This window comes from Anolis carolinensis, unplaced genomic scaffold (assembly GCF_035594765.1).
Source record: "Anolis carolinensis isolate JA03-04 unplaced genomic scaffold, rAnoCar3.1.pri scaffold_7, whole genome shotgun sequence".
Lineage (NCBI taxonomy): Eukaryota > Metazoa > Chordata > Lepidosauria > Squamata > Dactyloidae > Anolis > Anolis carolinensis.
This window is the reverse complement of record NW_026943818.1, coordinates 16,465,761-16,493,166: the sequence shown is the minus strand read 5'-3', so window position 1 is coordinate 16,493,166 and position 27,406 is coordinate 16,465,761. Positions and strand designations below refer to the sequence as shown.

Sequence of the window (27,406 nt, the reverse complement as noted above, 5' to 3'; positions counted from 1 at the left end):
ATAATAGAGAAAAATAATAAATGTAATAATAATATAGTAAAATAATACATGTAATAATAATAATAATAATGAATACAGGAAAATAATACATGTTATAATAAATAGAGCAGAATAGTAAATGCAATAATAATAATAAGATCAGAGTGAAATAATAAATGTAATAATAATAATAATAGAGTAAAATAAATGTAATAGTAGCAACAATAATAGAGAAAAATAATAAATGTAATAATAATAGAGTAAAATAATACATGTAATAATAAATACAGTAGAATAATAAATATAATAATAATAATAAAAATAGAGTCAAATAAATGTAATAGTAGCAACAATAATAGAGAATAATAAATTTAATAATAATAGAGTAAAATAATACATGTAATAATAAATAGAGTAGAATAATAAATGTAATAATAATAATAATAAAATAGAGTCAAATAAATGTAACAGTAGCAACAATAATAGAGTAAAATAATACATGTAATAATAGGGTAGAATAATAAATGTAATAATAATAATAAAAATAGAGTCAAATAAATGTAATAGTAGCAACAATAATAGAGTAAAATAATACATGTAATAATAAATAGAGTAGAATAATAAATGTAATAATAATAATAAAAATAGAGTCAAATAAATGTAATAGTAGCAACAATAATAGAGAATAATAAATTTAATAATAATAGAGTAAAATAATACATGTAATAATAAATAGAGTAGAATAATAAATGAAATAATAATAATAATAAAAATAGAGTCAAATAAATGTAACAGTATCAACAATAATAGAGTAAAATAATACATGTAATAATAAATAGAGTAGAATAATAAATGTAATAATAATAATAAAAATAGAGTCAAATAAATGTAATAGTAGCAACAATAATAGAGTAAAATAATACATGTAATAATAAATAGAGTAGAATAATAAATGTAATAATAATAATAAAAATAGAGTCAAATAAATGTAATAGTAGCAACAATAATAGAGTAAAATAATACATGTAATAATAAATAGAGTAGAATAATAAATGTAATAATAATAATAAAAATAGAGTCAAATAAATGTAATAGTAGCAACAATAATTGAGAAAAATAATAAATTTAATAATAGAGTAAAATAATACATGTAATAATAGAGTAGAATAATAAATGTAATAATAATAATAATAATAAAAATAGAGTCAAATAAATGTAACAGTAGCAACAATAATAGAGTAAAATAATACATGTAATAATAGAGTAGAATAATAAATGTAATAATAATAATAAAAATAGAGTCAAATAAATGTAATAGTAGCAACAATAATTGAGAAAAATAATAAATTTAATAATAGAGTAAAATAATACATGTAATAATAGAGTAGAATAATAAATGTAATAACAATAATAATAATAAAAATAGAGTCAAATAAATGTAATAGTAGCAACAATAATAGAGAAAAATAATAAATGTAATAATACCAATAATAATAGAGTGAAAAATAAATGTACCATATATTCTCGAGTATAAGCTGACCCAAATATAAGCCAACCAGGACCCTCACCCGAGTATAAGCCGAGGGGGGCTTTTTCAGACTTAAAAAAAGGGCTTATACTCGAGTATATATGGTAATAGAAGAAGGTCGCGGGATGCAAACAACCCTACCGTATTGCCAAGGCTTTTCCGCAAGAATACAAACCAGGCCGTCACTCCACTTGTTCCCATTTCTAAGCCCATTCCCTCCCTTTTCTTCCTGCGGAGAGAGGATTGGTGCATTGATGTGCCAATCGCTCGGAATGGAACAGAAGGAGCCCTCCCCTTGAAAATGCGATAAAATCATTAAAAAAATATTGTATTACTTACTATTCAATAATGAATAATAAATAATAGAATATAGTCTAATATAATAATATCAATATAATATAATCAGTTTAAAAAATAACAATATTGTATTATTTACTATTCAATAATGAATAATATAATATAATGATAATAATATATATAATATAATATAATATATTTTATTATTATTCATTATTGAATAGTAAATAATACAATACAATTATTATAATATAATAATAATAATAATATAATATATTTTATTATTATTCATTATTGAATAGTAAATAATACAATACAATTATTCTAATATAATAATATCAATATAATATAACCAGTTTAAAAAAATAACAATATTGTATTATTTACTATTCAATAATGAATAATATAATATAATAATAATAATATATATAATATAATACAATATATTTTATTATTATTCATTATTGAATAGTAAATAATACAATACAATTATTATAATATAATAATAATAATATAATATATTTTATTATTATTCATTATTGAATAGTAAATAATACAATACAATTATTATAATATAATAATATCAATATAATATAACCAGTTTTAAAAATAATAAAAATATGGTATTATTTACTATTCAATAATGAATAATAATAAAATATAATATAATAATATCAATATAATATAACCAGTTTTAAAAATAATAAAGAAATTGTATTATTTACTATTCAATAATGAATAATGAATATTAAAGTATATTATAATAACATCAATATAACCAGTTAAATAAATAATAAAAAATTGTATTATTTACTATTCAGTAATGAATAATAAATAATAAAATATAATATAATACAATCATATCAATAAAATATAACCAGTTAAATAAATGATAAAAATTGTATTATTTACTATGCAATAATGAATAATAAAGTATATCATAATATAATATTAATATAACCAGTTAAATAAATAATAAACATATTGAATTATTCAGTAATGAATAATAATAAATAAAATATATTATAATACAATAATATCAATATAATATAACCAGTTAAATAAATGATAAAAAATTGTATTATTTACTATTCAATAATGAATAATAAAGTATATCATAATATAATATCAATATAACAAGTTAAATAAATGATAAAAATATTGTATTATTTACTATTAAGTAATGAATAATAAATAATAAAGTATATTATAATATAATATCAATATAACCAGTTAAATAAATTTTTTTGTATTATTTACTATTCAACAATGAATAATAAATATTAAAGTATATTAAAGAGTGATGGCATCACGGCGACCCACAAAACAACAAAACTACAGGCCCCCCAACCTCGAAACTTTTCAACACAACCCATCATCCACGCCTCTAGGTTGATACAACAAAAAGAAAAGAAAAATAAAGTCCCAATTAGAGAGAGAGGAATAATTGCTTTTATCCATCTATATATATAAAAGAGTGATGGCATCACGGCGACCAACAAAACAACAAAACTACAGGCCCCCCAACCTCAAAACTTGACAACACAACCCATCATCCACGGCTCTAGGTTGATACAACAAAAAGAAAAGAAAAATAAAGTCCTAATTAGAGAGAGAGAAATAATTGCTTTTATCCATCTATATATATAAAAGAGTAATGGCATCACGGCGACCCACAAAACAACAAAACTACAGGCCCCCCAACCTCGAAATTTGACAACACGACCCATCATGCACGCCTCTAGGTTGATACAACAAAAAGAAAAGAAAAATAAAGTCCTAATTAGAGAGAGAGGAATAATTGCTTTTATCCATCTATATATATAAAAGAGTGATGGCATCACGGCGACCCACAAAACAACAAAACTACAGGCCCCCCAACCTCGAAATTTGACAACACAACCCATCATCCACGCCTCTAGGTTGATACAACAAAAAGAAAAGAAAAATAAAGTCCTAATTAGAGAGAGAGAAATAATTGCTTTTATCCATCTATATATATAAAAGAGTAATGGCATCACGGCGACCCACAAAACAACAAAACTACAGGCCCCCCAACCTCGAAATTTGACAACACGACCCATCATGCACGCCTCTAGGTTGATACAACAAAAAGAAAAGAAAAATAAAGTCCTAATTAGAGAGAGAGGAATAATTGCTTTTATCCATCTATATATATAAAAGAGTGATGGCATCACGGCGACCCACAAAACAACAAAACTACAGGCCCCCCAACCTCGAAATTTGACAACACAACCCATCATCCACGCCTCTAGGTTTGGGGAGGACAGACCAAGGATGACGGGACTTGCAGTACCTTCACTCCACTCACTTCCTGAGACCACTGCAACTGCCACCAATGGCAGAACTGGACCAAATTTGGCACACAAATCCAACATGCCCAACTGGGAACACTGGTGGACTTTGGGGGTGGTTGACCTTTATCTCTGGGAGTTATAGTTCACCTCTATTCCGTGAGCCCTCTGAATCTAGCAAGTGACGGATCTGGACGAAACTTGGCACACATCAAATAAAATAAATAAAATAAATAAAATAAATAAAATAAAATAATATAGACTCCTTGGATTATGGCACGAAGATATGGGAGATATAGGCCCCTTCTGCAAAATAAATAAAATAAATAAAATAATAAAATGAATAAATAAATAAATAAATAAATAAAATAAAATAAATAAAATAAAATAGACTCCTTGGATTATGACATGAAGATATGGGAGATATAGGCCCCTTCTGCAAATCCAGATTGTGATCGGCTTTGAACTGGATTATATGGCAGTGTAGACTCACAGGATCCAGTTCAAAGCAGATCATGTTGAGTTGTAGAAGGAACCTAAGAAAGACGCCTTGGAAAAAAAGCAAAGACTCAAAACACGGAAGGGAATAAATAGAGCACCCATTGCAGTATTGATTTCCTGCAAAGCAAATACAAACTAAAATAAAATAATATAAAATAGAAATGAAGTAATAGAATAGCACAAACTAAAATAAAACAATATAAAATAAAAGTGAAGTAATAGAATAGCAGAAAATAATATGTAAAATAATATAAAGTGAAACCATATATACAATAATATAACTTAAAGTAATATAAAGTTATATATAGAGAGATAATAAAATAATATATGTAAAAGAATATATACAATAATATAAAGTAATATAAAAATAATGCAAAGGAAAATAATATATGCAATACTATAATGTAAAGAAATATATAAAAATAAAATAATATATTAAAATAATACATATATATATATATAAGCTAAAATAGTATATACAAAAGTAATCTAAAAGCAAAATAATATATAAAATAATACAAAAAATGCAAAGGAAAATAATATATACAATAATATAGTGCAAAATAACATGAAGAAATATATATATATAATAAAATAATATATATAATATAAACTAAAATAATACTTATAATAATTATATATAATCAAATAATATAAACTAATATAATATACACAACAATATAATATAAAGTAATCCAAAGTAAAATAATACATAAAATAATACAGTAGGGTCTCACTTATCCAAGGTTCTGAATTGTCCAAGGTTCTGAATTATCCAATGCATTTTTGTAGTCAATGTTTTCAATATATTGTGATATTTTGGTGCTAAATTCGTAAATACAGTAATTACAACATAACGTTACTGCGCATTGAACTACTTTTTCTGTCAAATTTGTTGTATAACATGATGTTTTGGTGCTTAATTTGTAAAATCATAACCTATTTTGATGTTTAATAGGTTTTTCCTTAATCCAAGATATTCGCTTATCCAACGTTCTGCTGGCCTGTTTATGTTGGATAAGTGAGACTCTACTGTATATATAATCAAATAATATAAACTAATATAATATACACAACAATATAATCTAAAGTAATCTAAAGTAAAATAATATTTAAAAATAATGAAAAAGAAAATCATATATATATATATATACAGTAGCATAATGCAAAATAATATGAAATGAAAATAATGTACAAAATAATTCAGAAAATAAAGCAAAGGAGAATCACATGTCCAGGAGTATAACGTAAAATAATATAAAATGAAAATAATATCTAAAATAATACAAAAATAATGCCAAGGAAAATCATATATATATACAGTAGTGTCATGCGAAAAATAATATGAAATGAAAATAATATATCTAAAATAATACAAAAATAATGCCAACGAAAATCATATATATATATATATATATATATATATACAGTAGTGTCATGCAAAATAATATGAAATGAAAATAAGATCTAAAATAATACAAAAATAATGCAAAGGAAAATCATATATATATATATATACAGTAGTGTCATGCGAAATAATATGAAATGAAAATAATATATATAAAATAATACAAAAATAATGCCAAGGAGAATCATATATATATATATACAGTAGTGTCATGCGAAATAATATGAAATGAAAATAATATATATAAAATAATTCAAAAATAATGCCAAGGAGAATCATATATATATATATACAGTAGTGTCATGCGAAATAATATGAAATGAAAATAATATATATAAAATAATTCAAAAATAATGCCAAGGAGAATCATATATATATATATACAGTAGTGTCATGCGAAATAATATGAAATGAAAATAATATATATAAAATAATTCAGAAAATAAAGCAAAGGAGAATCACATATATATCCAGTAGTAGAATGTAAAATAATATAAAATGAAAATAAGATCTAAAATAATACAAAAATAATGCTGAGGAGAATCATATATATATATATACATTAGGGTCATGAAAATAAGATCTAAAATAATACAAAAATAATGCCAAGGAGAATCATATATATATACAGTAGTGTCATGAAAATAAGATCTAAAATAATACAAAAATAATGCAAAGGGGAATCATATATATATATATATATATATACATTAGGGTCATGAAAATAAGATCTAAAATAATACAAAAATAATGCAAAGGGGAATCATATATATATATATATATATATATATATACAGTAGTGTCATGCGAAATAATATAAATTAAAATGAAATGAAATGAAAATAATATATATATATTATATAATATATAATATATATAATATAATAATAATATATAATATATATAATATATATACAGTAGTGTCATGCGAAATAATATAAATTGAAATGAAATGAAAATAATATAATATATATATATATTATATAATATATAATATATAGAATATAATAATAATATATAATATATAATATATATATATACAGTAGTGTCATGCGAAATAATATGAAATGAAAATAAGATCTAAAATAATGCAAAAAATAAGGCCAAGGAGAATCATATATATATATATATATATATATATATATATTCAGTAGTGTCATGCGAGATAATATAAAATGAAAATAAGATCTAAAATAATGCAAAAATAATGCAAAGGGGAATCATATATATATATATATATATATATATATATATATATACATTAGGGTCATGAAAATAAGATCTAAAATAATACAAAAATAATGCCAAGGAGAATCATATATATATTATGATTATATATGATTATATATTATGATTATAATATATAATATTATGATATTATATATCATATATATATAAAAAATAATAATACCAAAAAATAATGCCAAGGAAAATATTGGTCAGGAGAGTCTAATGTAAGGGGATGGGGGAAAGTTTCTCCTCCTGTGTGTGTGTGTGTGTGTGTCTTACCTTGAGATCGGGGTGGGGGTGGGGGTGGGGGGGCTGGCAGTTCTCCGCGCGGTCCGCCTCCTCCTCCTCCTCCTCCGGCGGCGGCGGCGGCGGCCTTCCTCCCTCCCTCCTCCTCCTCCTTTGTTCGCAGCTAATCCCAGTAAGAGCGGCCGCGATTCGCCCCGGCGGTAATCCCAGCCCGGCAAAAGCGCCGCCCCCATTGGCTGACGACGACGGCGCGCCTCCGCCTCCTGCTGCGGCAACCCAGGCAAGCAGGGGGCCGCGAGGGCATCCAGACCCTCCCCGGGCACCACCAGCAGCAGCAGCATCATACTATGGACCCCACGAGTGTAAAAATGAGATGCATGAAGCCGATTCGTTGAGCCATGTCTGCAGAGCTGGCTAAGCCTGGGAGTGGTTGACACCGTTGCAGTTCTGTTCAGGCCTGGATGATGATGATAATAATAATAATAATAATAATAATAATAATAATAATAATAAGGACCCCACGAGGACATCTAGTCCAACCCCATGCATTTTGCCAGGAAAAGACTATATTATTATTATAATTAATAATAATAATAATAATAATAGGGACCCCATGAGCTGGCTAAGCCTGGGAGTTCTTGACACCGTTGCAGTTCTGTTCAGGCCTGGATGATGATAATAATAATAATAATAATAATAAGGACCCCACAAGGACATCTAGTCCAACCCCATGCATTTTGCCAGGAAAAGACTATATTATTATTATAATTAATAATAATAATAATAATAGGGACCCCATGAGCTGGCTAAGCCTGGGAGTTGTTGACACCGTTGCAGTTCTGTTCAGGCCTGGATGATGATAATAATAATAATAATAATAATAAGGACCCCACGAGGACATCTAGTCCAACCCCATGCATTTTGCCAGGAAAAGACTATATTATTATTATAATTAATAATAATAATAATAATAGGGACCCCATGAGCTGGCTAAGCCTGGGAGTGGTTGACACCGTTGCAGTTCTGTTCAGGCCTGGATGATGATGATAATAATAATAATAATAATAATAATAGGGACCCCACGGGGACATCTAGTCCAACCCCATGCATTTTGCCAGGAAAAGACTATATTATTATTATAATTAATAATAATAATAATAATAGGGAACCCATGAGCTGGCTAAGCCTGGGAGTTCTTGACACCGTTGCAGTTCTGTTCAGGCCTGGATGATGATGATAATAATAATAATAATAATAATAATATAATAGGGACCCCATGAGCTGGCTAAGCCTGGGAGTTATTATATATTATTATTATTATAATAATAATTATATTATTATTATTATTATTATTATTATTATTATAATGAACGACCCCATAATAATAATAATAATAATAATAATAATAATAGGGAACCCACGAGGACATCTAGTCCAACCCCATGCATTTTGCCAGGAAGAGAAGACAATAATAATAATAATAATAATAATAGGGACTCCATGAGCTGGCTAAGCCTGGGAGTTGTTGACACTGTTGCAGTTTTGTTCAGGCCTGGATGATGATAATAATAATAATGATAATAATAATAATAATAATAATAATAGGGACCCCATGAGCTGGCTAAGCCTGGGAGTTGTTGACACCGTTGCAGTTTTGTTCAAGTCTGGGTGAGAACTAGAGCGACCCCATAATAATAATAATAATAATAATGATGATGATGATGATGATGATGATGATGGTGATGATGATGATGTTCAGGCCTGGATGAGAACAAGAACGAACCCAGGAACCATCCATCATAATAATAATAATAATAATAATAATAATAATAATAATAATAATAATAATAATAATAATAATAATTTTGTTCAGGCCTGAATAAGAAGAAGAGCAGTCCCAGGAACCATCCATAATAGTAATTATTATTATTATTATTATTATTTTGTTGTCGAAGGCTTTCATGGCCGGAATCACTGGGTTGCTGTGAGTTTCCCGGGCTATCTGACCATCTTCCAGTAGCATTCTCTCCTGACGTTTCGCCTGCATCTATGGCCGGCACCCTCAGAGGTTGTGAGTGGGGTGGTTGATAGATCTGTGAAATAATGTCAAGGGTTGGTTGGAGGCAAGTGTGAAGGTTGCAATTAATCACCTCGATTAGCCTTGAACGGCCTTGCAGCTTCACAGCCTGGGGGACAGAGCTGGCAATCCCAAGCGTTGAGTGGCTCCGAGCGCAGCCAATAGGGTTTCTCCTCGCGGGCAGAGGCGGGGCCGGCGGTGACGTCATGCGAGGCCTAGCCTGGCCTGGTCTTTTGGCGGCGGCGGCGCTGGGCGCGGCCTGGGCCTGGGCCTGGCTCTTCTGGGGCCGCGGGTTCGAGGCCCGCGCGGGGCCGACCGTCCTGCTCCGCGCCGAGGAGCTCCGCCGCTTCTCCGGGGAGGAAGGCAGCGCCGGGCTGTACCTGGCCCTCCTGGGAGAAGTCTTCGACGTGAGCAGCGGGCGCAGGCACTACGGGCCCGGAGGGGCCTACAGCTTCTTCGCAGGTGACGGGCGGGCGGCAGGGACATCTGCCGGGAGGGATCGATCGGGGGGGGGTCTTCTCTCTGTTCCTGCATTGCAAATGGGGCTGGGATGGATGGCCTCTGGGGGTCCCTTCCCAACAATGGGATTCCATAATAACAATGATAATAATAATAATAATATAGTAATACTCTCTTCCTCCATTGCAAATAATAATAATAATAATAATAATATAGCAATACTATCTTCTTCCATTGCAAGTAATAATATAATATAGTAATGCTATCTTCCTCCATTGCAAATAATAATAATAATAATAATATAGCAATACTATCTTCCTCCATTGCAAATAATAATAATAATAGAGTAATGTTCTCTTTTTCCATTGCAAATAATAATAATAATAATAATAATAGAGTAATGCTGTCATCCTCCATTGCAAATAATAATAATAATAATATAATGCTATCTTCCTCCATTGCAAATAATAATAATATCGTAATGTTCTTTTCCTGCATTGCAAATAATAATAATAATATAGTTATGCTCTCTTTCTCCATTGCAAATAATAATAATAATATAGTAATGCTATCTTCCTCCATTGCAAATAATAATAATAATATAGTAATGTTCTCTTTCTCCATTGCAAATAATAATAATAATAATAGAGTAATGCTGTCATCCTCCATTGCAAATAATAATAATAATAATATAATGCTATCTTCCTCCATTGCAAATAATAATAATATCGTAATGTTCTTTTCCTGCATTGCAAATAATAATAATATCGTAATGTTCTTTTCCTGCATTGCAAATAATAATAATAATATAGTAATGCTCTCTTTCTCCATTGCAAATAATAATAATAATATAGTAATGCTATCTTCCTGCATTGCAAATAATAATAATAATATAGTAATGCTATCTTCCTCCATTGCAAATAATAATAATAATAATAATAATAATAATAATAATAATATAGCAATGCTATCTTCCTCCATTGCAAATAATAATAATAATAATAATAATATAATATAGTAATGATCTTCCTCCATTGCAAATAATAATAATATAGTAATGCTCCCTTCCTTCATTGCAAATAATAATAATAATATAGTAATGCTATCTTCCTGCATTGCAAATAATAATAGTAATAATAATATAGTAATGTTCTCTTCCTCCATTGCAAATAATAATGATAATAATAATATAATATAGTAATGATCTTCCTGCATTGCAAATAATAATAATAATAATATAGTAATGCTATCTTCCTCCATTGCAAGTAATAATGATAATAATATAATATAGTAATGATCTTCCTGCATTGCAAATAATAATAATAATAATAATAATAATAATATAGCAATACTATCTTCCTGCATTGCAAATAATAATAATAATGTAGTAATGCTATCTTTCTCCATTGCAAATAATAATAATATAGTAATGCTCTTTTCCTGCATTGCAGAAGGGGGCCGAACTGGATGGCCTTTGGTTGTTGTCTCTTCCAACTCAATGATTCTATTCTTATTCTTCTCAAGCAGAGACTGGGTGGCCGTCTGTCGGGAGGGATTGGATGGTGCCTTCCTCTATGGTTGGACTGCATGGCAGTGGGGTCCCCTCCAAATCTAGGATATTATCATTATTATTATTATTATTATTATTATTATTATTGTTTTAAGCAGAGGGCGGATGGCCATCTGTCGGGAGGGATCGGCTGGTGCCTTCCTTGACCTATCATCTCTCTCTTTCTCCTTCTTCTCCGTCAGGGAGAGACGCCTCCCGAGCGTTTGCCACGGGCGACTTCAGCCCCTCGGGCCTGACCGATGACCTGGCCGGACTCTCGCCCTCCGAGGCCCTGGCCATCCAGGAGTGGCTGCACTTCTACCGGAAGAACTACGCGCCCGTCGGTAAGGCCATCATCATCGTCCTAATAATAACAGTAATAATACATTCTAATACTAATAATGAACCCATGTGAGTGACCTTGTGGAGGGAAAAAGCCGTGCATAAAGAAACATCATCATCATGATATTTAACATAATAATAATAAATATAATAATATATATCTATCTGTTAACAAAAATAATCATAATGAGATTTAATCTATATATATAAAAGAGTGATGGCATCACGGCGACCCACAAAACAACAAAAATACAGGCCCCCCAACCTCGAAATTACGTATAACAGTATAATAATAATACGTATAACAGTAATAATAATAATAATAATAATGGTGCCCAAGTCAAGCTCAATACGTATAACAGTAATAATAATAATAATAATAATAATAATGGTGCCCAAGTCAAGACAGGTTGAGGATCGAGAGGGAAGGAACCCCCAAGGGACATCCAATCCAACCCACCCCGACGGAGGGCCAGGATCCCTTTCTGCCCAGGCTCTGCTGGGAGACCGACCACAGATTGGTCTCCTTCCTTCCTTCCTTCCTTTTTTTCTCATTCCTGCAGGCAAGGTGTCCGGACGCTTCTACGATGCCGGTGGTGCCGCGACGGAGGCCCTGCACCACGCGGAAGCCCTGGCGGCGGAAGGAGGGCGCCTGCGGGCCGAGCAGGAGGAGCACAAGCGGCACTTCCCGCCTTGCAACGCCGAGTGGAGCGCCGGAGGAGGAGGAGGAGGAGGAGGAGGGAGCCGCGTCTGGTGCTCCAAACACAGGTTCGGACCAAAGGCTCACTCTGCTGCCAATCCCCAAAAGTCAATACAGGGTTATTATTTTTATTATTATAGATACAGACCCCTTGCAAAAAAGACATGACTCAAATCTAATGCGCACCCTCATGTTGGCCACAAAAAGGTGAGCATGAGATTCGAGTCAATACATTATTATTATTATTATTATTATTATTATTATTATTACTATTATAGATATAGACCCCTTGCAAAAAAAAATGACTCAAATCTAATGCGCACCCTCATGTTGGCCACAAAAAGGTGAGCATGAGATTCGAGTCAATACATTATTATTATTATTATTATTATTATTATTATTATTATTATTATTATTATAGATACAGACCCCTTGCAAAAAAGACATGACTCAAATCTAATGCGCACCCTCATGTTGGCCACAAAAAGGTGAGCATGAGATTCGAGTCAATACATTATTATTATTATTATTATTATTATTATTATTATTATTATTATAGATACAGATCCCTTGCAAAAAAAAAGACATGACTCAAATCTAATGCGCACCCTCATATTGGCCGCAAAAAGGTGAGCATGAGATTCGAGTCGATACAGTATTATCATTATTATAATTATAGTATTATTATCATTATTATTATGGATACAGACCTTTGCAAAAAAGACATGACTCCAATCTAATGCGCACCCTCATGTTAGCCGCAAAAAGGTAAGCATGAGATTCGAAAAATGACTCAAATCTAGTGCACACCCTCATATTGGCCGCAAAAAGGTGAGCATGAGATTCGAGTCGATACAGTATTATCATTATTATAATTATAGTATTATTATCATTATTATTATCATTATTATTATGGATACAGACCCTTTGCAAAAAAAGACATGACTCAAATCTAATGCGCACCCTCATGTTGGCCGCGAAAAGGTAAGCATGAGATTCGAAAAATGACTCAAATCTAATGCACACCCTCATATTGGCCGCAAAAAGGTGAGCATGAGATTCGAGTCGATACAGTATTATCATTATTATAATTATAGTATTATTATAATTATTATTATCATTATTATTATGGATACAGACCTTTGCAAAAAAGACATGACTCCAATCTAAGGCACACCCTCATGTTGGCCGTGAAAAGATGAGCATGAGATTCGAATCAGTACAGTATTGTTATTATTATTATTATTATTATTATTATTATTATTATTATTATTATTATTATGGATACGGACTCCTTGCAAAAACATGACACAAATGTAATGCACACCCTCATGTTGGCCACAAAAAGGTGAGCATGAGATTTGAGTCAATACAGTATATTATTATTATTATTATTATTATTATTATGGATACAGACCCCTTGCAAAAAATGATTCAAATCTAATGCACACCCTCATGTTTGCCACAAAAGGGTGAGACTTGAGTCAATACATTATTATTATTATTATTATTATTATTATTATTATTATGGATATAGACCCCTTGCAAAAAAAAAACATGACTCAAATCTAATGCGCACCCTCATGTTGGCCATAAAAAGGTGAGATTTGAGTCAATACAGTATTATTATTATTATTATTATTATTATTATTATTATTATTATTATTATGGATACAGATTCCTTGCAAAAACATGACTCAAATCTAATGCTCATTTTCATGTTGGCCACAAAAGATATGAGATTTGAGTCAATACAATATTATTATTAGTATTAGTATTATTATTATGGATATACACCCCTTGTGAAAAATTGACTCAAATCTAATGCTCATCCTCATGTAGGCAGCGAAAAGGTGAGATTCGAGTCAATACAGTATTATTATTATTATTATTATTTATAATGGATATAGACCCTTTGCAAAAAAGACATGACTCAAATCTAATGCGCACCCTCATGTTGGCTGTGAAAAGGTGAGCATGAGATTTGAGTCCGTTCCTCTCGTAGTTTTCCAACCCTGACTTAATCCCGAAGGATGTGGAGCCGACCGACTGACCCTCCTCGTGTCCGTTCCTCCTGCAGCGGCGGCGTTTCTCGCGACTGGAGCGGCGTCCCCCGGAGGCTGCAGGAGGCGGGATCGGTGCACGGGCGTTGCGTGTGCGTGCAGGAGGAGCACGCCGTGGGGGGGCCCGGCCTGGAGGTGTACGAGGGGTGCCCCCCCTTTGCCCATTCCTGCGCCGTGAAGGGATGATGGTGAGAAGTGTTTGCGGCTTGTTGAAGAACCAGGGAATGCCCTTCGGGCTAAGGATGTCTCCAAGGCAGCAAACAACTCAAAGGGAACAAAGGCCAAGCTGTTTCTAAAAATTATTATTAATAATAATAATAATAATTATAATTATTATTATTATTATTTTATTGTATGACACAGCCTCTGTTTGTAGTCTGTCTGTGCGATTTTCTTACAGCAGCTGAGGATATGATTAATGGTTTCGTCGGTTTCCTTGCACAGTCTGCATTTTAATCTATGTTAATTTTATCAATATTTGTATGTATATATTTTTATCCTTTACAATTTTATCTTGTAAATCGCCTAGAGCATCGTGGATGGAGGGCAATTAATAAGTAATTAAATGATGATGATGACGATGATTTTGTTGTGCCAGCTGTCAGCTCTAGTTTGTAGTGCGGTTTTCTTGTACTGGTTTTTTTGTCTGCTGTGCTTTGAGGAGTTTCTGATTTTTGACTTCAATCAAAGCAGGTTCGGATGAAAATTATTATTATTATTATTATTATTATTATTATTATTATGTCTCCAGGCAGGGAAAGCAATGCACTGAAACCAGCCAACAACGGATCTGGTCCGTACTTGGCCATCTCTACATACACGCAAGAGTTGGCGGGATTGCCCTGGGAACCCACATCCGAACTAAATTTTTATGCAGAAACAAACCAAAAATGTAGTCAATAAAATGTAGTACAATAAAAAAATGAATTTTGGTAAAAACCTCTTTTTCTTTATCATTCCTTCCACATAGACACAGCAACGCAATGCAATTCAATTGAATTGAATGATGTGTTTTCTCGGTGAATCGATGTTCGCAACAATACTATTATTTACTCTCATTCGTTAGACATCATTCCGATCCGCAACAAAACGTGGCCGGGTTGAGCTAGTATTCGCTATATATACTTTTGTGTTTACGTGTTAGATATTTTATATATCTTTCTATATATATATATAAATGTAATGGGGAACTTTATTATGGAGTAAACAACAAAACCACTGAACCCAAACACACCAAATTTGGCCCCAAAAGTCACGATGATGTGATTTTAATATTGAATATAATGTTTTAGATTACATTCAATATGTACTCATTTTAAATTTAATTGATTTTAAGTCTCTGTTTGCATGTATTTTAAGGCATCTCACGGTTGCCGTATATAAGCCGCCTCTGTCTCAGGATAGGGAAAGGTAAACAAACAAACAAAATAAGGTAAACAAACAAATACATCTATATATATGTATTAGGAGCCCCCCGTGGCGCAGCGGGTTAAACTGAGCTTCGAATCTGGGCTGGGGTGAGCTCCCGCTGTTAGCCCCAGCTTTTGTCAAGCTGGCAGAAAAACATGCAAAACATGCAAACGCGAGTAGATCAATAGGTACTGCAAGTAGCTGAACTTGCTGGCCAAAAGGTCGGCATTTCGAGTCCAGGGATCCCGGTGAGCTCCCGCCGTTAGCCCCAGCTTCTGCCAACCTAGCAGTTCGAAAACATGCACATGTGAGTAGATCAATAGGTACTGCTCCTATTGGCGGGAAGGTAACGGTGCTCCGTGCCGTCATGCAGTCTTTATCTACCTATATGCATGTATACATATATACAATATAATTTACAATAATGTACAATATTATAATATATTGTATATGTATATCATATTAATATTATTTTGTAATACAATATAATACTAATAATATAATAATATTTATTATATATTAAATTTAATATTGCTAATAATATTACAATATATTTATATAGTACAATACAGTAATTTATTGCCAGTATTGTGCTAGGCTAATAATATAATATTATATGTAAATTTAATTTGTAAGCTGCTCTGAGTCCCCTTTGGGGTGAGAAGGGCGGGATATAAATGTATTAAATAATAATAATATTTATCTATCTGTATATATTTATTTACACAGACGTTTTGGATATTATATCTCTATCTCTATGCATCGTTCTTCTTGAATACGGACCTTCGTAGCTCTACATGCCTCTGTCCCCCGAGGAAGGCGGGGCTTCGGCCTGTCAGTCTTCTTCAGGCCGAAGGAGGGGAGAGTTGCGCGCGCAGCCGCTCCTTCTTCCCTTCCCTCCTTCTCTGTTCCCGCAGCCGAGATGAGATACAGCGCCGCGGGGCTTCTCGGGAAGCGTAGTTCGATTGCCTTTCCGCAGACATCCAAGAGGCGGCCGGGAGGACTACAATACCCAGGGGGCGTGTGGCGCGCACGCGCAGTGTGAGCAAGAGCGACCGCGAGAGGAAACCAGACGGAAAAGAGCGCATGCGCAGTGCGAGAGAGACCGAGCGAAGGGGGGAAAAAACGGCTCTTCCCATCTTGGTCCGGGGTTCCGTTCGAGGCGGAAGAGGAAGAGGAAGCGGAAGAGGAAGGCCTGAGGCTGGAGGTAAGCAAGCCGACCTCCGAGGAGCCCGGAGAAAGAGTAGGCCTCGTATTCCCGGGACGAGTGAGGTAGGCCTCGCCGCCACACAAAGGCTGGGTAGGCCTTTCCCGTTTGGCACGGAGCGCGGAAAGAGCAGGATTGGGCCTCTTGGGCCCCCGTCGCCACCCCCGAGCATGCCTGCAGCCACATCCCTGCCAATCACAACAATAACAACACGTCTTATTATGGCTATTATTACCACAGTCGGTTCTCATATTATTTCTAAATCAGTGAGAGTTATAACAAAAACTATGATTATTGATGAGAATAACAACAACAACAACAACAATTGTGATGATGGCTGTTATTACTGCAGGCTGTTCTCATATTATTTCTAAATCAGTGAGAGTTATAACAAAAACTATGATTATTGATGAGAATAACAACAACAACAACAACAATTGTGATGATGGCTGTTATTACTGCAGGCTGTTCTCATATTATTTCTAAATCAGTGAGAGTTATAGCAAAAACTATGATTATTGATGAGAATAACAACAACAACAACAACAATTGTGATGATGGCTGTTATTACTGCAGGCTGTTCTCATATTATTTCTAAATCAGTGAGAGTTATAACAAAAACTATGATTATTGATGAGAATAACAACAACAACAACAACAATTGTGATGATGGCTGTTATTACTGCAGGCTGTTCTCATATTATTTCTAAATCAGTGAGAGTTATAACAAAAACTATGATTATTGATGAGAATAACAACAACAACAACAACAATTGTGATGATGGCTGTTATTACTGCAGGCTGTTCTCATATTATTTCTAAATCAGTGAGAGTTATAGCAAAAACTATGATTATTGATGAGAATAACAACAACAACAACGACAATTGTGATGATGGCTGTTATTACTGCAGGCTGTTCTCATATTATTTCTAAATCAGTGAGAGTAATAATAACAACAACTATTACTATGAGTCCCATCCGGGAGATAGGGCGGTATATAAATAAAGTTTTATTATTATTATTTATTATTATCAACAACCACTATTATTATTGATGAGAATAAAAACAACAACTATGATTATAGCTGTTATTACCGCAGGCTGTTCTCATATTATTTTTAAACCAATGAGAGTAATAATACCATCAATAACTACTATTATTATTGATGGGAATAAGATCAACAACTAGGATTATGGCTAAATTTACTGCCTCCTAATATTTTTTTAAAATCAATGAGAGTACTAATACCAACAATAACCACTATTATTATTGATGAGAATAACAACAACAACTGTGATTATGGCTGTTATTACTGCCGGCTGTTCTCATATTATTTTTAAACCAATTAGAGTAATGATACCATCAATAACCACTATTATTATTGATGAGAATAAGATCAACAACTAAGATTATGGCTAAAATTACTGCTTCCAGTTCTAATATTCTTTTTAAATCAGTGAGAGTAATAATACCATCAATAACTACTATTATTATTGATGGGAATAAGATCAACAACTATGATTATGGCTGTTATTACTGCAGGCTGTTCTAATATCATTTTTAAACCAATGAGAGTAATAATACCATCAATAACCACTATTATTATTTATGGGAATAAGATCAACAACTATGATTGTGGCTAAAATTACTGCCTCCAGTTCTAAGATTCTTTTTAAATCAATGAGAGTAACAACAACAACAACTATGGGTTGTTGTGAGTTTTCCGGGCTGTGTGGCCATGTTCCAGAAGCATTCTCTCCTGACGTTTCGCCCACATCTATGGCAGGCACCCTCAGAGGTTGTGAGGTCTGGCAGTGTGGACTCAAGATAATCCAGTTCAAAGAAGATAATATAAGATTATAAATGGGTAATATAGCTGTGTGGAAGGACCGTGAGTCTACACTGCCATATAATCCAGTTCAAATCGGATAATATGTAGATACAGATATATGATGTTCATTTTTCTATTTCAGGTTCCGCTTTAGCTGTGCAGGAGTCTTGTAATGCAGAGAATAGGTATGGAAATACAACCTGGATTTGCATGAACATTAACGCAAAACATACAGAAAAGCAGTTAATCAATTAGTCATATATTTGTATATAATTAATCTTCCTGCACCCACTACCCATGCTTGGGACATTTATCTATCCTTAATATTAATGAATCTTATATACACATAATAAACATAATGATAATAATAATACATTATAATACCAATAATAGATATGGCCGCTTTGAGTCTCTTTGTGAACAGAAAAAGTGGGGTATAAACATAATAAACATTATGATAATAATCATTTTAATACTAATAATAGATATAGCCGCTTTAAGTCTCTTTGTGGACAGAAAAGCAGGTTATAAATAAACATAATAAACATAATGATAATAATCATTTCAATACTAATAATAGATATAGCCGCTTTAAGTCTCTTTGTGGACAGAAAAGCAGGGTATAAATAAACATAATAAACTTAATGATAATAATCATTTTAATACTAATAATAGATATAGCCGCTTTAAGTCTCTTTGTGGACAGAAAAGCAGGGTATAAATAAACATAATAAACTTGATGATAATAATCATTTTAATACTAATAATAGATATAGCTGCTTTGAGACTCTTTGTGGACAGAAAAAGCAGGATATAAATAAACATAACAAATATAATGATAATAATAATACATTATAACACTAATAATAGATATGGCTGCTTTGAGTCTCTTTGTGGACAGAAAAAGTGTGATATAAATACACGTAATAAACATAATTTGAGTCCCTTTGTGGACAGAAAAAGAGGGGTATAAATACACATAATAATAATATTAATAATACATTATTAAAACATTAATATTAATAATACATTATAATACTAATAATAGATACATAGCCGCTTAGTCTCCTTGTGGAGAGAAAAAGCAGAGTATAAATAAACAATAATAATACAGTAGAGTCTCACTTATTCAACACTCACTTATCCAACGTTCTGGATTATCCAATGCATTTTTGTAGTCAATGTTTTCAATGCATTGTGATATTTTGGTGCTAAATTCATAAATACAGTAATTACTACATAACATTAATGTGTAATGAACTACTTTTTCTGTCAGATTTGTTGTATAACATGATGTTTTAGTGCTTAATTTGTAAAATCACAACCTAATTTGATGTTTAATAGGCTTTTCTTTAATCCCTCCTTATTATCCAAGATATTCGCTTATCCAAGCTTCTGCCAGCCCGTTTAGCTTGGATAAGTGAGACTCTACTGTATTAGTAATACATTATTAAAAGCATTAATATTAATAATACATTATAATACTAATAATAGATACATAGCTGCTTTAAGTCTCCTTGTGGAGAGAAAAAACGGAGTATAAATAAACAATAATAATAATACATTCCAGTACTAATAATAGATACATAGCCACTTTGAGTCTTCTTTGTGGAGAGAAAAAGCAGGGTACTGTATAAAGAAAGAACAACAATAATAATACAGTAATACATTCTAATACTAATAATAGTATTTGAGTCATCTTTGTGGAGAGAAAGGCGGGATATAAATAAACATAAGCATAACAACCGTGTCTGGAACTCAGTCTTCTGAACTGAACACGCCTATCTGTATTTTATAATGTGTTTTAGGAATACTGATGTAAGTTAATAATAATGTTTTTAACTGATTTATATTGCACTGTATAATTTTTATATATGTCTTTTTTGTAAGCCGCTCTGAGTCCCCTGTTGGGTGAGAAGGGCGGGATATAAATATTGTAAAAAATAATAAATAAACAATGGTGATGATGATGATGATTTATTTTGTGTGTGTGGGCGCACAAAATTAATTTAGATGTCTTCTCCTTCCTTGATAGCGAAAATGGCTCAGGCAGCAATGGCAGCGGCATCCAGCCACGACGAGGACTCCTCCGAAAGCAGGATGGTGGTGACGTTCCTCATGTCGGCCCTTGAATCCATGGTAAGGTGGCATTTATATAAATAATGTTTTATTATTATTATTATTATTATGGTAATTGTGACGTAGCATTCACGTCTTGCGGCATCCTTATGGCAGCCTTCCCTGTATATCTTTGTATATCTTCTTTGTGAGCATTATTTTGTCCCGAAAAGGACGGACTTCTAAGGCCTTTTCTCCTCTTGCAGTGCAAAGAGCTGGCCAAGTCCAAAGCGGAGGTGGCCTGCATCGCCGTGTACGAGACGGACGTCTTTGTGGTGGGGACCGAGAGAGGGAGAGCCTTTGTCAACATGAGGAAAGATTTCCAGAAGGACTTCGTCAAATACTGTGAGTTGGAATCAGCCGTACCGTTGGAAGAGGCTGGGGTCTGACAAGGGAAGAACAGGTTAAAGATTGGGAGTGGAAAGGAGTATGTGTTGCCAGGCAATGTGGGTAAGAGGCCCGGGCTGTGGCGCAGGCTGGAGAGCAAGCCAGCTGCAACCAGCTGCAATGAATCACTCTGACCAGGAGGTCATGAGTTCGAGGCCCGCTCGGAGCCTATGTTTGTCTTGTCTTTGTTCTATGTTAAAAGGCATTGAATGTTTGCCTATATGTGTAATGTGATCCTCCCTGAGTCCCCTTCGGGGTGAGAAAGAAGGGCGGAATATAAATGCTGTAAATAAATGTAAATAAATAGATAATAAGAGGTGAAGAAGAGAGATCTAATAATAATAACAACAACAACAACATAAACTTTATTCTTGTATTCCGCCACCATCTCCTTGAATTAATGCGGGGCATTGTGGGTGTGAGAGAGGAGGAGAAAGAGAAGGACCACCGTTGTGATAAATAATAATAATAATAATAAATGTATTTATTTGTAGCCCCTCCTGTTGTAAGAAATGATAATAATTAGTAATAATAATATATGATAAGAATACATGCATTTGTTGCTAGCCCCTCTTCCGGACTGTTGTAATAAATCATAAGAATTAGTACCGTATATACTTGAGTATAAGCCGACCCGAGTATAAGCCGAGGCACCTAATTTTACCACAAAAAAAAAAAAAAACTGGGAAAACATTGACTCCAGTATAAGCCGAGGGTGGTAAATTTCAGAAATAAAAATAGATACCAATAAAATTACATTTATTGAGGCATCAGTAGGTTAAATGTTTTTGAATATTTACATCAAGCTCAAATTTAAGATAAGACTGTCCAACTCTGATCAAATCATGATTCTCACCTTCTTCAATGTAAATGTGCTTATGTATCCTTTTAATAATAATAGAGTAAAATAATACAGGTAATAATAATAATAATAATAAATACAGGAAAATAATACATGTAATAATAAATAGAATAAAATAATAAATGCAATAATAATAATAATATCAGAGTGAAATAATAAATGTATTATTATTAATAATAATAAAAATAGAGTAAAAGAAATGTAATAGTAGCAACAATAATAAGAGTACAATAATAAATGTAATAATAATAGAGAAAAATAATAAATGTAATAATACCAATAATAATAGAGAAAAATAATAAATGTACCATATATTCTCAAGTATAAGCTGACCCAAATATAAGCCAACCGGGACCTTCACCCGAGTATAAACCGAGGGGGGCTTTTTCAGTCTTAAAAAAGGACTGAAAAACTAGGCTTATACTCGAGTATATACAGTAATTAGTAATAATAATATATGATAAGAATACATGCATTTGTTGCTAGCCCCTCTTCCGGACTGTTGTAATAAATCATAAGAATTAGTAATAATAATACATGCATTTGTTGCTAGCCCCTCTTCCAGACTGTTGAAATAAATCATAAGAATTAGTAATAATAATACATGCATTTGTTGCTAGCCCCTCTTCCAGACTGTTGAAATAAATCATAAGAATTAGTAATAATAATACATGCATTTGTTGCTAGCCCCTCTTCCAGACTGTTGAAATAAATCATAAGAATTAGTAATAATAATACATGCATTTGTTGCTAGCCCCTCTTCCAGACTGTTGAAATAAATCATAAGAATTAGTAATAATAATACATGCATTTGTTGCTAGCCCCTCTTCCAGACTGTTGAAATAAATCATAAGAATTAGTAATAATAATACATGCATTTGTTGCTAGCCCCTCTTCCAGACTGTTGAAATAAATCATAAGAATTAGTAATAATAATACATGCATTTGTTGCTAGCCCCTCTTCCAGACTGTTGAAATAAATCATAAGAATTAGCAATAATAATACATGCATTTGTTGCTAGCCCCTCTTCCAGACTGTTGAAATAAATCATAAGAATTAGTAATAATAATACATGCATTTGTTGCTAGCCCCTCTTCCAGACTGTTGTAATAAATAATAATTAGTAATAATAATATATGATAATAAGGCAGGCTTTTGTGTCGAGCTGAGTTGTGTGTGGGGAAGGGGGGGCTTTCTGTTTCGTGCTTCCGAATAAACAAAAGACACAAAACAAACGATAAGAATGAAGTTTGTGCACATGTCTACTACCTACCCATCTATCTATCTATCTACCCATCTATCTATTACAAGGCATTTGAGGAAACTCCTAATAGCCAGAGATCTGTTTCTGCGCCTTAACTATTTCTAATTATGTGCTTCATAGGCGTGAACGAAGAGGCCAAGGCTGTGGAGCTGCAGAAAAGCAAGTCGACGCTGCTCGATAACCGCATGACGGTGGATATCGTGGAGATGGAAGCCCTTCGGAAGTCCGTGGAGGATTACTTCTGCATCTGTTACGGTAAACATGGACATGTAGATGCCAAGATCCTGGGTTGAGATGCAGTTGGGTCTCGGCATAGAAAGGGATTCACACTTGCCAAGTGTATGCTGAGCACTTGTGCTCACTTCACATCTCATGTACTATTATTATTATTATTATTATTGTTACCCCTCTTTTTCTCTCCCAACAAGGAGGCTCAAAGTGGATGCATTAAAAGCATCTCAGTACGATTTAATATAATATAAATATTATTATTGTTGTTGCTGTTGTTATTGTTGTTGTTGTTTATTTATACCCGGCTTTTTCTCTCCACAAGGAGACAGAAAGCGGCTATGTATCTATCATTAGTATTAGGACAATGATGGGCAAGCTTTTGTGCTTGGTGTGTCAAAATTCACCAAAAAACCTAGCACGACTTGGGTGGTGTGTCACGTCGAGAGAGAAAAACCATAATTTTGCAATATGTATAGTTTAAATAACAAAAATGTATAATTGTAATATATAACTGTATTTAATAAATCAAAAACTATTTACTACCCTTATTTCCATGTACAACGATCTATGGCACCTCTTGCAATTTCCACACTGATTTCTCTCTATTGTAGTTTCAATGTAGTCATGAATAATGAATAATAATAATAGTAATAATATAATAGTAATAATATACTAACATACTACAATAATAATAGAATGATTATATATACAGTAGAGTGTCACTTATCCAAGCTTCTGGATTATCCAAGCCGTTTTTGTAGTCAATGTTTTCAATATATTGTGATATTTTGGTGCTAAATTAGTATATACAGTAATTACAACATAACATTACTGAGACTCTACTATATATAAATGTAACGTGCATAATTCCCATGGAGTAAACAACAAAACCACTGGACCAAATCACACCAAATTTGGCCACAAAAGACATAGTCATCCAATCAATCTGCAGGCAGCAGCGTGTCAGCAAAAATGGCTAGCCGTGTCAGTGCTGACGCGCATGTCATAGGTTGGCCATCACTGGCTTAGAAGATCAGTTTGCGGGAAAACAAAGGGGTGACCAAAAAGAGGAGGCATGCACAACATGTCTCAAGTTTTTTGTCCAGCGAATCCGGCCGCTTGTTGACCGGCTGTGCTTTCTCCGTCTAGGCAAAGCCTTGGGGAAGTCGGCGGTGGTTCCCGTCCCGTATGATAAGATCCAGAGGGATCCGTCGGCCGTGGCCGTGCACGGCCTCCCGGAAGGCCTTGCGTTCAAGCACCCCACCAACTACGACGTCACCACCCTCAAGTGGATCCTGGAGAACAAGTCCAGCATCTCCTTCGTCATCAAAAGGTGAAGCAGCAGCCCCCTTTTACTTGTCTTATATTAATTTGGGATATTAATTAGGCATGTTTCAAAAGTCATTGCAAAACTGGTGAGTGTGTGTGTGTGCTGGCATTTTGTTTCTAAATTGTCTCAAAAAGTGTTGTTAGTAGTGGTGTGCATTTGTATGGAGTTCCAGTTTTGTTTTGTTTTGTTTCATTCCTTTTGTATCAGTTTTGTATTTGTCTCTGTTTCTGAAAACAGGGTGCCTATACGAATAGAATTTTCGCCTCGCTTATGAAAAAAAGCTATTTTTTTCCAGATACATTCACAAAAGTATTTATAAAATATTTCTTAAAATATTTGCAGAAATATTCGCAAAAGTATTTCTAAATATATTCATTAATATATTTGCAGAAATATTCACAAAACTATTTCTAAATATATTCCTTGAAATATTTGCAGAAATTTTTACAAAAGTATTTATAAAAAATTTCATTAAAATATTTGCAGAAATATTCGCAAAAGTATTTCTAAATATCTTCATTAAAATATTTGCAGAGATATTCACAAAACTATTTATAAATATATTCCTTAAAATATTTGCAGAAATGTTCACAAAAGTATTTCTAAATATATTCATTAATATATTTGCAGAAATATTCACAAAACTATTTCTAAATATATTCATTAAAATATTTGCAGAAATATTCGCAAAAGTATTTCTAAATATATTCATTAATATATTTGCAGAAATATTCACAAAACTATTTATAAATATATTCATTAATATATTTGCAGAGATATTCACAGAAATATTTATAAATATATTCATTAAAATATTTGCAGAAATATTCACAAAAGTATTTCTAAATATATCCCTTAAAATATTTGCAGAGATATTCACAAAAATATTTATAAAAATATTTCGTAAAATATTAGCAGAAATCTTCACAAAATATTTCTAAGCATGTTCATTAAAATGTTTGCAGAAATATTCACAAAAATATTTATAGAAATATTCCTTAAAATATTTGCAGAAGTATTCATTAAAATATTCACCAAAGAGGTAAACCTCCACATTTGTGTATCAGATATATTTATATTTTCCAATTGCTATCCATTGTGGGAATGCCCACAAATCCTCATCATCAATGCATAGAGAGATTTGTTGCGAAGCAATTCTTTGGTATACATATAATTTTGGTGTTTGTTAAAGCAATTTGCATACAAATGAGATGGTGTTAAATCAAGTGTGGCGTAACCGGGTCCTTTCTGTTCTTTTTTAGGCCTTTCCTTGAGCCAAAAAAACTCTTAGGTGAGTAGTTGATCCTGGTTTCCAATGCAAACGTTTTAAAATTTGATTTTATACAGTACACAATCAGTCTCCCAGCACTACCAGTCGTCCACTTGTGACACCGAGTCCTTGTTGGAGTACTTCCTCATTCCTTTCCGCACGCTGCTGGAAGTTTTGATGGTGTCGTAGATTAGTTAAATTAGCCTCCCCGTATAAAGCGGTACCTAGAATTTTCTCAACAGATGCAACAGTCTTTCAAGCAGCTTAGGTCAACAGCAAGCTAAGCTATTAAATGGTCGGGAGCTCAATCCAACCCAGGCTGGCTTCGAACTCGTGACCGCTCTCTCGGTCAGTAGTGATTTAGCCCGGCGTCAAATCCTTCTTATTGTCCGGACTCGCAAGGGATCAAATCATTTCCTTTTTTTTCTGCAAAATAAACGAATCAAGCGGTGTTCCCAGCTTTGTAAAAATATCACTGATAATTTTATTCTCTAAGGAGATAATTTCTGCTAATTCGATTTATTTTGCCTTTAGAAATATTGAAATATCATTTTTTTTACATATCCTTCTCTGTTAAAAAAAGGATTGGGAACCCTTCAACGTGGGAAATTTCAACGTGGGGAATTTTGTGTTTAAAATATTAATTAGTTAATTTTAATGTTACATTATGACTACTAAATGGCATTTTTTCCCCCTTTCAGGACCTCGCATAATGGACCCCTCGCATACAATAACATCCTCAGCTGGAAGGTACTTTATCTTTTATTCCTTTCTTGGGACTGTTCGTGTTTTTAAATCAG

The 27,406-nt window shown here is 32.7% G+C and overlaps 3 protein-coding genes across 8 annotated transcripts in view; 2 read left to right on the top strand and 1 right to left on the bottom strand.

The window, feature by feature from the left end:
* Positions 1-7,672, bottom strand: part of gtf2ird1 (GTF2I repeat domain containing 1) — a 52,441-nt gene extending 44,769 nt beyond the window's left edge. The window contains exon 1 of the mRNA XM_062958969.1: positions 7,538-7,672. The gene's annotated coding sequence lies outside the window, so the exon portion shown is untranslated. The remainder of the gene's footprint in view (positions 1-7,537) is intronic.
* Positions 7,673-9,764: 2,092 nt separating this feature from the next.
* Positions 9,765-15,633, top strand: LOC134293106 (neuferricin). 2 transcript variants are annotated; one of them, XM_062959631.1, is made up of 5 exons: positions 9,765-10,043; positions 11,793-11,933; positions 12,495-12,699; positions 14,712-14,882; positions 15,446-15,633. In XM_062959631.1, exons 1-4 carry the CDS (start codon positions 9,788-9,790, stop codon positions 14,878-14,880), a joined length of 771 nt encoding a protein of 256 aa, XP_062815701.1. In that variant the 5' UTR covers positions 9,765-9,787; the 3' UTR covers positions 14,881-14,882; positions 15,446-15,633. The 2 variants fall into 2 exon arrangements, with proteins under 2 accessions (XP_062815701.1, XP_062815700.1); XM_062959630.1 differs by having other exon boundaries at positions 14,712-15,633.
* Positions 15,634-17,157: 1,524 nt separating this feature from the next.
* Positions 17,158-27,406, top strand: part of gtf2i (general transcription factor IIi) — a 47,687-nt gene continuing 37,438 nt past the window's right edge. For 4 of the 5 annotated variants that reach the window (XM_062960545.1, XM_062960544.1, XM_062960543.1 and 1 more), the window contains exons 1-8: positions 17,158-17,311; positions 19,286-19,328; positions 21,179-21,282; positions 21,468-21,606; positions 23,896-24,030; positions 25,156-25,339; positions 26,599-26,627; positions 27,308-27,356. In XM_062960545.1, coding sequence (XP_062816615.1) covers positions 19,316-19,328; positions 21,179-21,282; positions 21,468-21,606; positions 23,896-24,030; positions 25,156-25,339; positions 26,599-26,627; positions 27,308-27,356 — 653 coding nt within the window. In that variant the 5' untranslated portion in view covers positions 17,158-17,311; positions 19,286-19,315. Of the gene's footprint in view, positions 17,377-19,285; positions 19,329-21,178; positions 21,283-21,467; positions 21,607-23,895; positions 24,031-25,155; positions 25,340-26,598; positions 26,628-27,307; positions 27,357-27,406 lie in introns of all 5 variants that reach the window. The other variant, XM_062960542.1, reaches the window with a different exon arrangement.

Excerpts from the sequence above, each read along its gene's own strand:
- LOC134293106 (XM_062959631.1), top strand. The coding sequence starts at position 9,788 with ATGCGAGGCCTAGCCTGGCCTGGTCTTTTGGCGGCGGCGGCGCTGGGC. Across the intron at positions 10,044-11,792 it reads GGCCTACAGCTTCTTCGCAG|GGAGAGACGCCTCCCGAGCG; the intron begins GTGACGGGCGGG and ends CTTCTCCGTCAG. Across the intron at positions 12,700-14,711 it reads GTCTGGTGCTCCAAACACAG|CGGCGGCGTTTCTCGCGACT; the intron begins GTTCGGACCAAA and ends TTCCTCCTGCAG.